This window comes from Camellia sinensis, chromosome 2, assembly GCF_055761805.1.
Source record: "Camellia sinensis isolate YWXY chromosome 2, ASM5576180v1, whole genome shotgun sequence".
NCBI classification, from domain to species: domain Eukaryota; kingdom Viridiplantae; phylum Streptophyta; class Magnoliopsida; order Ericales; family Theaceae; genus Camellia; species Camellia sinensis.
The window spans coordinates 210,777,393-210,793,043 of record NC_138962.1 but is presented as its reverse complement, the minus strand read 5'-3'; the positions used below and the strand labels follow the sequence as shown (position 1 = coordinate 210,793,043).

The following is a 15,651-nucleotide window of genomic DNA, read 5'->3' as shown; positions in this document are numbered from 1 at the left end:
TTTTAGCCAAAATTAGCTATTTTACAGTTTAAATTAGAGGTGATCATGGATCCAATTGCCCACCCTACCTAATTTGATATTTTTAAAACTTGAGAAAAATATATAACTCATAGAACTGGATTAAAATTTTAAACTTATTTAATTGTGAGAGCAATGGTCATATGTATGTTATATAATCACACTTGCGTTGACTTCTTTTTGGTCCGCACTATCATTTGTGGTCCTCCTGCCTAATTCCAAAACCATCAGATCACTAAACTTTTTTTTTTTTTAATACTATGTCTGGTTGAGAAATTTGAGAAGGAATTTAAAAAAAATAAAATAAAATAATAGGTGAAATGTGAATATAATATACTTATATTTTATTTAATTTTACACATCTTTTCTCTTTCTATTTTTAAAACTCTTTCTAAATCTCTTAACTAAACACAGTATAAAACAACTCGCCAATTGTTTGACTTTTTATCCACATGGCTGTAATTTATAATTTAAAATAAGCAACCAAAAAAATGGGCCAATTCTGGAGCAATTGGTTTAAATCTTGGGGTTCTCTACATTTATATTTAAATTTTATAAGATAGTATTAAGTGTCAATGTGTAAAGAATGTATAATAATTTAACAGTAATGTTTGATAGTTTGAAAATTCATGACTCGAATGTGTCAAAACGATCTCATTTTTAGAATAAAATGATGTCATTTTGATATATTCAAACCATTCAAGTCACATAAATTCAGATTATCAAACATTTTTTATACAACTTTTTTAACAAGTGCGTTGGAGATGCATGATCACAAAACCCAATAGGCAGAACTCATCGTCAAATTAAAATTATTACGGGACTCAATCATAAATTTGGAGGCCATAGTTTTCAAGTGACACTAATGACTTCTTGACTTAACTCGATACATGAAACTTGTGCCTCATTGGAGAGGAGTAACTTGGACACATTCAACCGATTCAAGTCCAATCTGCAAAATTTTGAGTTTAAACAGTATTATTTTAAATTTAATTAAAAAAATTCAAATCTAAATTAAATTTGAATAGGACTAGAGCAGGGCTAATACCCAAGCCACCCGACCTATCCAAAATCTATTTTTACTGTATATAAATTATTATTCAGATTACATCATACTGCAATTGTAATATTCTACTACTTGGTACACTAAAACTAATTTTTTTTATTATATTTCATGTGTTATAATTTCTTTTAGAGATATTTTTCTTTTTTATTTTTAAAAAGTGCAACACATTAATTTAATACAAATGAAGATAATTTTTTTATGATTAAACTTGGTTATCCCAGCCTAACTCGAATTTTTTTGGAGATAAACTCAAGTCTGGGCAAACAAGTTCTAGCAAAGGTCATAATCAGGTTAAGGCTTGGATAGGGCAGAATCTAGATAGACACTCCGCTTAATCGTACTCGTCAAGTTGCATCTTTATAACCTTGTTTAGAAAGTTGACTATTTTAATAAATTATTTTACTGTTTAACTATTTTAATAGGTTAAAATTTTTGTGTTTAAGAAGATAGTTAATTTTTTTTGTGGTTGGATGTGATATTTGTGAGAGAAAAAATAAAATGATTATGAATTTGATGTAACTTTTTGTCTTATTGACTATTTTAACCTATTTTGTCTTTTTGTAAATTTTAGTCTAAAAAGTCAAATTTTAGCCTTTGTCAAACAATATGAAATTTATCCACCAAGGAAGGATTGAGCTAATGTCATTAAAAAAAAAATTTAATTAAAAAATCTCTTCTTATTTACAAAATCTCACCCATATCTTCTTTCCCAAGTTCTTTAAAAACATAGCAATTAACAAGAAAGTCGATCAATGAGGATGTGATTTAACCAAGCCTAGCTCAATTTATTTGGCAAGAACTTTTATATCTCACTAGAAAATTGTGATTAAATCTCTTCATCTACGTGTATGTCTTATTTTTTGTACACATTTATTGAGATTTTATCTCATTTTAATAATTTTTTTGTACTAATTATAAATTTTATTTGATACTGTAATTCATTGTAAGATCTTTATTAATTAAATAAATAAATAAATGAGGCCGTGATTGATGTTGAAGATCACATGATCGACCATGTTGATTGATGATGGTACCGTCTATTTGTCCTTTTTTTCTTTTTCTTTTCTGTTTTTTTTTTTTTTTTTTTTTTTTTTGGGGGGGGGGGGGGGGGGGGGGGGGGGGGGGGGGGCGCAAGTCTTCGGAGAAATGCATGTGTGACCATTGACTACTAATCTCTTGTGAATCAATCAAACAAAAAAACAAAAAAAGGATTAGCAGAGATCACTTGGTTTCATAGTGAATTTTTTAATTGCAGCTAATAATAATAAATAATAATAATTTGATTATAGTCTCATCATAAGGAAGGTTGTAATTAAATCATCATAAACAAAGGTTTGAGAAGAAAACTTGGGGAAAGAAAATAATAATAAAACAGATAAATTACACTCACCTCTTCTGAGATTTAGAAAAAATATAATTAATCCTATATTTTTAACATAATCATACTAATCTTTCTTTTTATAAGACTAAAGAAACCGAAACTAATGCAGATAGTAAATAGACACTAAAATAAACAAACATTTTTTTAATAAAAAAATAAGACAACATCAGTTTATTTTATTCATATGATTAATAAATTACGAGTGAAAAATAAATAAGAATATTATGCATATTAAAATCTCAAGAGAAATTAATGTAATTATGTTAAAAATGTGAAGTTAATTGTATATTTTGTAAATATCAAGAAGGGTAATTATGTCAAAAGTGCAACTAACTGTATTTTTTTTACAGTTCCGATTGGTAGCTCGAAAATAGAAAGACTCGAATGGCCCGAGTCCAAAACGACGTCGTTTTGGATTTTTTTTTTTTTTTTCTTTTTCTTTCTCGTTTTTCTAAAGATAAAGAAGATGCAGGTGAAGAAAAAGAGACAAGAAAGAGAGAAGAGGGAGCTGGGAAACAGAGAGAGAGAGAGAGAATTAACATCTTCATCAACACATCATCACCGTCAATAAATTTTTTTTTTTTTTCCTTCATCTTCAGATCTAGATCTACTAAAAAAACAAAAGTAGAGAAAACAAAGTCTGAAAGAGGCGATCGACGCCACCACCGGCAGAGAGAGAAAGACGCCGCCATCATCGTCGATCTTCCTCCTCTTCCTCCTCCGCCATCACCGCCATCGCCTCTTCTCTCTTCCTCTCCTCTTCTCTCTTCTCTCTCCCTCTCCTCTTCTCTTCTCTTCTCTTCTCTTCTCTTCCCTCTGTCTGTATTCGAAAGCAAGAAAAAGAAAAAAGAAAAAAAGAAAGAGACTACCCAAAACGTCATTTTGGATATTCGAGCCACTTTTGAGCCAACTTTTTTGAGCTACGAAGTATTATTGTTTTTTTAATACTCATAATAGTGAGTGCAACTTACCCTGATAAAAAAGTAAAAACAAAAAAATTAACTTCCATTTTATTCACTTTTTTCTATAATTTTCCTTTCTATTTGCAAATTGCTCTATGAATTCATGATTTAATTAATGACTTTTAGATTTTTTTAAATTAAAATATGAAATAAAAAAATTAAAATAATAATCAGACAGAATTAGTCGAATTGACGTTTTTAAACCTAGAATCAAATCGTACCCTTTCTAGAATCAAACCAATCAAATCTATGGAGATCAGATTGATTGGGGTTTTTCGGGTTAATTGCGGACCCTACTTGATGGGTATTAAATTCTTGAGTCTTTGGTGAGCTGTTGTCGAGTGCTAATTAAGCAAGACCTTGACGTGAAACTAAGAATTACACATATTCTTGTTGGGTTGTGAAGTTTTGACTTCTCTCAAGTCAATTCCTTTGCAAAATTAAATAAATCGGAGAGAATTGATTTCGTACAAAACACCGAAATACTATATTTTTTTGCATTTTTTTATTATTATCATTATTTCATTTCATCCACTTTTTGGAAGACATTTTTAAAAAAAAAAATTAAAAATTCTCTACTGAAGTAGACAGTACTATTTAGACCCTAGGTCTCACCAAAGGTTCTATTAAAATGATCTTATTCGTTTTATGAACAATTTCCATACAAAAGCCTAAAGATGAACAAGTCAGATCATTAGAGTAAGTCTTGTAGTGATCCCAATGTACCAAGATATATCAATATGTTCCCTAAAAAAATAGTGTACAACAACAAACTCACGACACCAACGTTAATCAAACTAGGGGAATATGGAGAACTACCTAATGCTGCTTGCTCTACCTGTTGGGTTTGCTTCTAAATTTCAGGACAACTTGAATGATACGGGGAAAAAAAACATGTGACTAAGGAACACCAACCAGTTCTCAATTCAAACAAATGATTTGCATCAAGGATATGAACTTACGTACCTTCATCTTTGATACCAATGGCTCAAACCCACGTTCATCGTTCAAAGTCAAAAAAGGCCCAGTCTGTTTAGAATTCAACTCTTCCATCTGCACATAAGGTTGAAGAATTAGGTAATCATCCAAATGAACGGCATTAGCATAGCTCAATGGGGCTCAATACAAGTTCTGCTACCAATTAATCAAGTCAAAAGAAGACCAAAAAAAACTATATGCATTACAGCTCTAAAGTAAGTATCACCTAGACCACAATCCATTGAATTTCCGGGGACCATGGAACATGGGATGCACTACAATCCAGTAAAACCTTTGGTTGTCGCCACTAATGACAGAAATTCAGTTGACTTCTACACACTACAACTCACCTCACGAGAAGGCCTCAAAGTTCAAGGGTTTCACAAGCCAAGTGTTAGAAGGCGGACTTCCTTTAAAAATCTTTGAAGTTGAACAGTATTCTTTGGCTCTTTCCTGCAATAGAATTAACAATTACATGACAATAAAAACAGAATGTTTTCCATAATTTGATTTACCTTTTTTTTTTTTTTTTTTTTTTTTTTTTTTTTTTTTTTTTTTTTTTTTGCTTTTTAAGTTCTAGACACAATTGATCAATACAATTTCGCTTAATTTATCAAACGTAATTTGAGCAAGAACCTCGACTACATCAACAGAATTCTTGCACGACAAAAAGGTCCAGAGATCCAAATATCAGTCTAAAGTTAAAATTTGAAGCTCCCCGTGACAAAAACATACAATTGAGAGACGTAACACTCAATAGCACTTGATTCAACAATGTGATGGCATAATAAAGCATTATCAGCCAGCTAATTCATTAACACTACACAAATTGGTTCCACAACTACCAATATCGTCTAACATTACCCTCCAAAAAAGCTAAGATAACCTCAAACCACATTGGCCTGGTTGTAATTATTTCAAATCCTCAATTTCACTTTCGGTTTTCATTTCAAATACTTCAAGAACAAAAACTACCACAGTTTCAACAAAGTGCCATTTTCAGGCCCCGTTCACTAGGTAATGGACTCGAGGTCATGAAAAATGCAGAAAACTAGATGGGCCATATCAGCAAACCCTACAAAGCGATTAGGATCACCTTGCCTGTGAGGGACTAAGAGCAACAACTTAGTTGTATATAGAAAAAAACAGTTGTGTCTGATCCTTTGTTGTATATATATAAAGCTTACACAGCCTCTGATTACTAATAACACCACCAACATATTTGATTCTATCATGACATCATACAACACCCACAAGCATCTGAACTACGGTAGTACAGTTAAACTTGAAAAATATATGCATAACTGTTTCCAGGATGTTAAAGATTACCTTCATTTCTCTATAAGAAATCTCATTCATTGGGCACTCAGCTGCAAATTCATGCTTTAGTGACAAAAACAACTCCAACAATCGCTTCCTGAGATATTATTATCAGAAATTATTTTCATCAAAGAATAAGAAGATGATGAGATGACAACGGTGATGATGATTATACAAATTGTGTTATGCCTTTAGCAATAAATTATTGGTAGCATGCTTGTTGGCTTACTTGCATAAAGATGATTCAGTAGAAGGGTATATTGCCCCTTTTGCAGAGGTGCCTTGCTTTCTTCCAGTAGTTCCAAGAATGACTTCATGCAAGCCAGACTTGTTCCAGCATATCGAATACCTGTGAATGAATGCATAGCCAGTCTAACGAAAAAGATACAGTCCCAAAATAATTTCTACACCTTGATCTGGTGAAATGAAGCAAACTTACCCACATGTTAAAGTGGCCGTAGCAGTCTCAGAATGCTGAAACTCCTTTGGTGGTATTGGAGCCTCATAAAATAGCGGCTGCCAATTGTAATAGATAAAATTCATCATAATTTCATTCATTTCCCACAATGCAAAGATAATCATGCACCTTTTTTTCTTTTTTTCTTTTTGTTAGTAATCATGCACATTACCACCTTGTTCACTTCAAAAGGACTCGTTATCTTATTTGATGAAGGGAGGATCCGCTCATATAAAGCTCTTGTCAAGTGATCTACTACGGGAATATTTTCAGATGTATTATGGATTTGCCCGACAGTTATGGTAGAAAGGTAAACTGGTTGAAGAAAGTAAGAAAGCAAAGCACCTGCAGGTAAAGGAAGAAAGAACTTGACACTAAATTCATATAAAAAAAAAATCACTACATATCATCAAATGAAGATGTAAGACAACTCAAATTTTCAAATATTAAATTATTGACGTACAGATGTGTGCTATAATTCCATAGATGTGAAAGTATCATGATTGTACTTGGATGCAAAAATGAAAAATAAAATAAATAAAAATAAAGTGAACTATTTAATTTTCTACAAAACCATATTAATAAAAGTAATATTACTTAAATGGACATGCTGGGGAAGGTAATGCAGGGGACAATAGAATGCAAGGAGGTTACGAATTTGGAGAAGAGATAGATAAGGAAATCTTATGCAATGTTTGGTTCACTGGAATGAAGTTAGAATGGAATGTTCATTCTATCGGAATACCCATTCTCATGTTTGATTCAGTAAAACAGAAACGAATTTCCATTGGAAATGGAATCACCATAAACCAATTTAGGAGAATGCTCATTCCATCAGGAGGCCAAGAAATTGTCATTCTATTCTTATCTAAAATTATTCCAATGAACCAAACACTACCTTAGAGTTTTACATTGTTGGCAAATACATGATTCAAAGAAAATTGTTCTTTTCTTTTCTTTTTTGAGTTGTAAGTAGGAAATAAGATGGAAGGAGAGAGTTTACAGATGGAAGACAGACTCATAGTAATAGACTTTTGTATCAGGACAAGATCAAAGAAGAAAATTGAAAATAAATTATGAAACAAATGTTAAGTGATGATCGATGGCTATTTGTATCAACAGAGTGGCAAACATGCCTTTGGAGAATCCAAAGAGGATTGAATCACTGTTCATATGGAAATTATGATATGAGCCATGATTGAACTTTCTATATTTAGGAACCATAAAAGTTCTTAATTGTGTAGATCAACAAAAAGGAAACTGAGAAGATGATGAGCTAAACTGAAATAATTATTCTAAGGGCACTAATGATGAGGCCAAAGATTATTAGAGCAAAAGAATACGAAACTAAGAAAGGTGGAATAGATACTTCCGTGAATTATTTGATGAAAATCATCTAGGGCGGGCCCACTTTGTTGCTACCAGTGGCCACGAAGTGATTATAAGCTGTCATGATGCATCTACCATACCAACCCTTAACAGAATATGTAAACTAGAAACGTAAACACATACCATCATTTGTAATTATATTAGCAGACTGCAGTATAGATTACATGGTTTACTAATGATTAAAGTATTATTACTTTGGTACAAACCAAAACAAGTAATGAACCTTGTACTCCAACAACATTCCAACGGGCAATCTTATCAGAGCAACTCACTGACAGAGTCGTATCCCCACGACCAGGCTTCCTCTGAACCATGCCAACACCCTTTGCACAATCACCTAAAACATGATTTAACAATATATCCATATAAGCAAATGATGAATTACTTGGTGTTTTTCATCATTTAGAAACCTTGAACTGGTAATCAATATCCAAAAAACATGTATTCCTTACAAAAGGTAATAAAACATGACTAACATAGATCTGCACATATTTATCTCTCATTCTAGCAACAAGCCAACAAGTGTCCATTAAAAGAATCATTTTAAATGAAGCAACAATTAGTAATCCACACAAGAAGCAAGATCTTAGTGAGTCATGAATAAACATGGCGAACAAAGAATTGGTCGTCCAGTCCACCATTACCATTTTTCCTCATAGAAGCATCTGACCTATCAAATTTACTCAATTCGGATGGTGAGCACCTTCTTTTAAGGGAATAGTTTGCGAAGGAGACAACAACGAATTGACTGAGGCATCCCCACCTACAAGAAAGAAAAGACAATAATGTGCAACCAAAAGAAAGAGTTGAACGTTAACGCAATCATAGAAGGATTCAAGGGCATCACCATACTTACATGGCAGCTGTGATATGTATAAATGTAGTTTCCAACCTGCTCTCATTTTGTATTTTCCTTGGCCAAGGCCATCCGTGTCCAAATAAAAAAGTGAGTTTGTGACACCATCACCTTGCAATGGTATGCTTCCATTAGTATGCTGAAGTTTACTGTTAATGTTTGTTAAACAGTGAATCTCCACATAGAAATACCTGGTAGGATTTAAACATTTTTTTAGATCGCGTTATTGGTAACAATTGATTTGTTTCTACTTAGATTTTTGTTAAGAGCATATCTAATGGGACATATCAAACACATATCTCACACCCTTATTCGAGTGTCAAGTGTCCAATACAGGTACTTCATCTATTTTGAAGAGCCCATGTAACATAGAACATAGTCAAGCCCATATATAGGATGCAGAAACTCCACTACTTTTCTTCTTCTTTTTTTTTTTTTTTCTTCTTTTTTTTTTTTTTTTTTTTTCATACAAAGGCATGTTTCATTAACAGCAAAAGAGATCAGTAGAGGAAGCCAAGCATTTCTACTATTATGCGCACAAGGTAAGTGCTAAAATCCATGGAAAATATGAATCACCTTGCTTGTTTCCACTTTTCAAAAAACACTTTTCAAAAAATTCTACTTTTTTATTTTCCATATTTTTTTGTTTTTACTGAATTTTTTTAATATTTTAAGCAATTTTTTTACTTTTTAGACACACCTAACATAAATACACCTAAAAAGTAAAAAAATTATAAAAAAAATCTTTTAAAAATTCACTAAATACCAAAATATAAAAAAAAAATACAAGAATTCAGTACATTTTTTGTATTTTTATGTATTTATTAATTTTTTAAAATATTTTTTCATAAATTTTTTACTTTTTAGATACATCTAAGTAAGGTGAATCTAAAAGAGTAAAAAAAAATGTTTAAAATTTAAAAAATATTCACTAAAAACAAAAAAAAAAACACGAAAATCAAAAAAATCAGTTTTCAAAAAATTTAATCCAGAAAACTCAAACCAAACACACTAAATAATACTCTAAAATTTTGCTGCCAAATTCTCAAAAACCCTAGTATGAATAAAAAAATGGGGGAATTTTCACTTTACCCCCTGTGATTTGGGTTGGGTGCAGATTATTCCCTGACATTTGAAAATAACCACGTAACCTCCCGTAGTTACTGGATTGAAGTGCACTGTTAATACCGTTAACAACAGAAGTAAAAGACTATTTTGCCCTTATATATATAACCCTTGTTTATTATTCCTCATTCAACAGTCGTTTTGAGAAGAACAAGGATTGTGTGAGGAGAATTTAGGGTTTTCACATGTGAAATTAGGGTTTTGATTTAACAAATTAATTTAAACAACATAATTTTTATCAAACCATGTAAAGAAACACAGTGACTAGTTCAAAAACTTGCTCTTTCCAAGTGGAAATTGTCAATTACAAATGCAAGTTCTTTATTATCCAAAACATGTAAAGAAACACAGTGACTAGTTCAAAAATCCATGTAAAGAAATACAAGTTGGTCGAAGATGAACTTCACCAAATAGAACCAGAAAGATACAAACAAATCAGAGAGAGAGAGAAGCAAATGGTAATTGCACAGAGAGAGAGAAAGAGAGAGCGCTTGATTATTGATTGATTTATTTACTTGCAGATTTCTACTTTATTGGATTTGAATTTTTCTGTGTTGAAACAGTGATTAGCATCTGGATTATCCAAGTTTGTTGATTTCATTTCATTTTCCTCTCCTCCCTAGCACTAGGGATGGCAATTTGAACCCGGCCCGACGGGGACCCGACCCCCGACCCCGATTAGAACGGGTTTTCCCCGAAAATAATCCCCATAGGGCCAGGGATGGTATTGAAAATTAAATCCCCGTTAATTTTCCGGCCGGGGACGGTGATAGGTTCCTTGGCCCCGGCAATGGCCCCGGCCCCGGCCCCGGCCCCGAATAGTCCCCCATATATATATATATATATATGTTTAGGAGTGCACTGGATATATATGTTTAGAAGTGCACTGAACAATATCTACTATATTATATTATATCTAATATAATGGCCCTGTTTGGTAGAGCTATGGGAAAGTGCTTATAGCTTATGCCTAAACAGCTTATAGCTTATAACTATGAACATAAGCTGATTTCTGACTTATAAATTAAGCATCTCCTGCCCCACTCAAAGAATAAGCTGATTTCTGACTTCCAAAAAGCTATAAGCTATAAGCTATAAGCTATAAGCTATAAGCTAAACCAAACACATCAAAATAGCTTAAATTAAGCTGAAAGCTGAAATAAGCTGCTTTTAAGTTCTGCCAAACAGACACAATATCTACCTCAACTCAACTTAATATCTATCTGAAGTCTCTCTCCCTCACTGACTTCTCTTATCTCTCTCTATCCCTCACTCACTGACTCAGATCTCTCTCTGTCTCCCCGGTCTCTCATCTCTCTCTCCCTCACTGACTTCTCTCATCTCTCTCGATCCCTCACTCACTAACTCAGATCTCTCTCTCTCTGAGTCTCACCGTTTCTCTCATCTCTCTCCCTCACTCACTCACTCACTCACTCAGCAATCATCCAAATCCACCACCACCGATCTGAACAGATCCTAAACCATGGCCCGTCTGTGAAGCCTCCGTTGCCACCGATCTAAACAGGACCAGGACCGTAACCGTAACCGTGACCGTGACCGTGAAGCCCCTCTCTCTCTCTCTCTCTCTCTCTATATATATATATATATATATATATCTGTTGTTGATGTTTTAATTTTTTCCTAAGTTGTTATATATATATATATATATATATATCTAAGTTGTTGCCACCGATTTGTTGTCTGTTGTTGTTGATGAACAATGTTGTTGATGATTGTTGTTGATCTGAATAGTTGGTGTGGGTGTGTGTATTGTGAACAGATAAGTCGGGGATTTTTCGGAGTCGGGGAAACCCGATCCTCGTTAGGGGACGGGGGTAGGGGAGGTAATGGCTTCCCCGCCGGAGATCAGAGGCGGGGACGGGGATGTTTTTACCTTCAGGGATCGAGGACGGGGAGTGGCATCCCCGGCCCCGCCTCGGCCCGTTGCCATTCCTACCTAGCACACATTTTGTTCCCTTATGAACTTTAATTTTCTTTTTACCCAATATATGCAGCAAGTTTACATGTACTTCCGAGGCAGTGGCAACGCTACAGATGGGAAATAGAGGGGTTGTAGAGATATTTACCTTTGGGTTTCAAAATTTGAGTGATTTAATCTTCAAAATCTTGGGCTTGTTTGGTTTGTATCTCAAAATACAATTTTTGAGCAAAAATTTCAAAATTTTGTCTGGTTCAAATTTTTTGAAAAAAATTTCCAAAATCATTCTCTCTCCTACACATCAATCAATCACTTTTTCTCTCACACACGTCTACTCAACTACAACAAAATATCAAATCATCCCAAACTCCAAAACTATTTTCAAAATATACAACCAAACAAACCAAAAAAATTTCTCAACTCTCTTCCCAAACTTTTTTTTGAAAATTTATCTCAAAACACAAACCAAACACACCCCTTATCTTTCTGAAGAAATTTTCCGTTGGATTTGCAAAGAAACCTAGGGCTTCAAACTTTTCAGAGTTTGATTTCTAAAATTGATCCTTTTTCCAGGGAGATTTTGAGTGTTCAGTCGGTTTGGGGCTGTCGCCGTTGCTTGGCCTCGCCGCCGCCGTCGCTTGGCCTCACCATCGTCGCTATGGTGTATGGGTTAGGGTCCAAATCGCCGATCCAAACCGCCTGGGATTAAGGGTGTGCGTGGTGCGGTTTGGGCGATTTAAGAGTAAAAATATAAATCGAATGACGAATTAGCAGATTGACAGATTGTTAAATTGCAGTTTGAGCAGTTTGGGGAAGATTGGCGGATTTAATGATATTCTAACCAATTATCAAGTTTTTGCATAATATATAACACTAATTTGCATAATATTTTTCATATATATGTAACACAAATTAATTTTACATAATAATTTTCATATCTATAACCACTAATTTGTAAACAATTTCACATATTAAATATCTTTCACACTCATTTTTACTTTGAAATTTCATTATAGGTTGAAATATATATATATATTAACTATAGCAGAGCGAAGCAGTTTCGAAAGCGGATTATAAATTTTAAAGTTTAAACCGCAGTTAGCGGATGAAGTAGTATGGATTGATACAGATCGGTGCGGTGCGGTGCGGATTGGATGGTATTTTGCACAGCCCTAATTGGGATCATAAGAGGTAAAGGAATGGTAGGGTTGTAATTTTAGAGACTTATTAGGGTGTTTTGATCTGAAAAAATCTCATACTCATGACAACTCTCAACAAATGCGCGTGAATTACACTTTTGGTTAGTTTTGATAGAAATTGTAACTGTGCAGTTCAATCCAGTAACCACAGGGGGTTATGTAGTGATTTTCAAATGTCAAGGGGTAATCCGCACCCTTTATGTTTGATCACTTTTCCACTTTGGTCTTTAAAGTTTTTCATACTTTGACCTTTTATATTTGGGGTACTTACGTGTAGGTCCTAATAAGTGGACTTATTATCTAATAGGTCCTATGAAAAAAATTTGTCATAAAAAAAATCATTAATTGTAAGTTTTAGTGACAAATTATAAAAATCGTGACAAATTATAAAAATCATGACAAAAAAAGTCAATAATTGTCAATTTTTAGCGATGTAGGTCAAAAAAATTATCACAAAAAAATTATTTTTAGCGACAATTTTACCAAGACTTATTTTCAATAGAACTTGATGGGATTTAAGTCTAACTATTAAGACCAATTAGTAGTGTACCCTTTATGGGATTCAAGTTTTTTCCAAATTACCCCTAAAGTTAATTTTTGTTCAAAATTAGACCGAAAATACTATAATAATTGTCAAATAATATGAAAAATATATTATTATATTAAAATTTAAATTTATCTTACTTAGCGAGGTGACTTATATATAATAAAATATTTTTATGTCAAATGACTGTTAATGTGTCATTTTTTGTCTAATTTTTAACAGAAATTAGCATTATGAGCAAACTGAGAAAAACTTAGAAATATGAAGGGTCAAAGTGGAAAAAAAATAAACTTTAAAGGCCAAAGTGAAAAAGTGACCAAAGATAAAATGGGCAAAGTGTAATTTACCCTAAAAAAAAGCTGCTTGGATTGAAAAGCCAACGGAACGAGATTTATACAGTCCGTATCATACTCTTTACAAACCATAAAAAGTTCTAATGTAAATTCAAGCATAACAAGCACACTTCTCAATCACAATCCTCTATAATACATAATCACAATGCAGTTTATAGGATCAAAAACAGAAAGACACCTCAATAAGGCTCTTCGAGCTATAATTTCAGCATGTGAATCGTTCACAATGTCGCCTCGAGGACTCAAAAGCGATCTTCCAATACATTTTGTCCCCGTTCCAAGCGCAACCACTTGCAATTCTGAATTGTAATTAAAAATAAAAATTAAAAAAAAAAAAAAAAACAGCAATAAGAATTCAATTTCAATATAGAACAAATTTACATAGTTTTCAATTCAGTGGAGACTCCGAGTAGTGAAGTCGGTTTGGAAAAAGGAAAAGAAAATAAGAGTTTTCTTGGAAGCCAAACAGAGGGCAAAAGAAAAGGGGACCTTGAGAAGGAGAGGAGAGGAGAAACGAGGCGAGAACGGAGACTTCGCGGCCCTGAGGCTTGCCTTTCTTGGAGAGAGAGTTGTAGAGAGAGAGCACTGCCTCTGAGATCTTCTCTCCCCATTTCTTCTCCGGCGCCGCCGTAGAAGATGAAGAACAGGAGAGTTCTGAGTGAGAATCCATCTACCTCCGCTCCCCTTGAGCAATTTTTGGGTGCTCATATTTTTAGGCCTTATTTATGAAAATAATTAATTAATTAATGGGCTATTTGGGTGTCCTAAATAAGTGTATTTTTTATCTTTTTAGACTAAAAAATTGAGAAAAAAATATGGATGTTTCGGTTAATTTTTTGACTTTTTATGAAAAAATGTGTATTAAAAAATTATAAAAATTGATTAAAAAATTATAAAAATTGGTTTGTAGGGAAAAATTAGAATTGGGAGTTGTGCAACAGTAATTGTTGACTTTTGGTGAATAGTGTTAACTTTTTAATTTTTTGAATAACTTTTTGACTTTTTAACTTTTTCTTATCTTCCCAAACTTGACCTAAATATCGATTAGACTATTTAGAATATATTTGTCTTAAAATAAAAATAAAAATAAAGAAAAGTATTTGAGACATTATATAAAATTCTCATAATGATATATAATGATAAATGTCAGATTTTGACTAGGGGTGAGCAGCGGATATACCGATTTGTCAAAATCGATTGAACCGAACCGTTCTGCAGCATTTTTGACGGATGTGTGATGACGAGCGGACGATTGCGGATTGATTTTCTCCAATCCGCCAATCTAGCGGACGGCTAGCAACCAAACCGCCAAACCACGAACACCCTAATAATTTATAAGACTTTGTGTTTTCAGTTTGTTTAAATATTCTGTTTGTGTTTTGAATTAAAAAAGAGTTTAAATATTCTGTTGAAAAAAAGTTTTCAACTTGAATATCTTTTTTGAATTGAAAAAAATAAACGTATTATTTATCTATATTTTTTGGTTTTTAAATCTATCTCTAAAAATAATAAATAGAAAATATGATATATGCTGGTTGGTTTTTATTTTAAAAAACAGATATAGATGTAACAATACAAAGATATACAATCTCTACTACTGCTTTATTCATGATTTTGGTGGTTTGAATTGTTTTTATATTTTAAGAACCACATATTGTAATATTTTATGTGGATGGGGCATGCAGTAATTATAATATTTTTTTAAGTCATTAACTGTAATACTTTCCTATTCTTTTTTTGAGGAAATACACAAGTTGAATTATGTTGAAAATTTATAAAATTTTAAACCGCCAAACCGATTCGCCTTCATCCGCCAAACCACCAATCCGCTCAATCTACATCCGCCGGATTGGCGAACGGATACGAATTGATTTTCTCCAATCCACTAATCTAGCAGGCGGATCCGCCAGATTGGTGGATTGGAGGTTCCGTGGCCGCAACCGACCTGCGCCCACCCCTAATTTATCATATATTCAATTATAAATTGGTGCTACATCCTTTAATAGATCACTCTCATTTTGACCTCTAATAAGGTGGAAGAAAAAGACATAGGGAGAGGAGTGT

General features: G+C 33.1%; 1 protein-coding gene across 7 annotated transcripts; it reads right to left on the bottom strand.

Moving 5' to 3' along the window:
* Window positions 1-736: 736 nt before the first annotated feature.
* LOC114296693 (denosine deaminases acting on tRNA) lies at window positions 737-14,319 on the bottom strand. 7 transcript variants are annotated; one of them, XR_014362439.1, is made up of 12 exons: window positions 14,077-14,319; window positions 13,766-13,886; window positions 8,428-8,618; window positions 8,275-8,334; window positions 7,795-7,908; window positions 6,355-6,527; window positions 6,165-6,241; window positions 5,955-6,074; window positions 5,735-5,822; window positions 4,756-4,858; window positions 4,394-4,480; window positions 737-970 (listed from the first exon to the last, which is right to left on the bottom strand). XR_014362439.1 is itself a non-coding variant. In XM_028241019.2 (11 exons), exons 1-10 carry the CDS (start codon window positions 14,255-14,257, stop codon window positions 4,757-4,759), a joined length of 1,227 nt encoding a protein of 408 aa, XP_028096820.2. In that variant the 5' UTR covers window positions 14,258-14,319; the 3' UTR covers window positions 4,122-4,480; window position 4,756. The 7 variants fall into 7 exon arrangements, 2 of the variants coding, with proteins under 2 accessions (XP_028096820.2, XP_082772946.1); XR_014362442.1 differs by having other exon boundaries at window positions 6,169-6,241; XR_014362440.1 differs by having other exon boundaries at window positions 6,358-6,527.
* Between the last annotated feature and the right edge of the window lie 1,332 nt (window positions 14,320-15,651).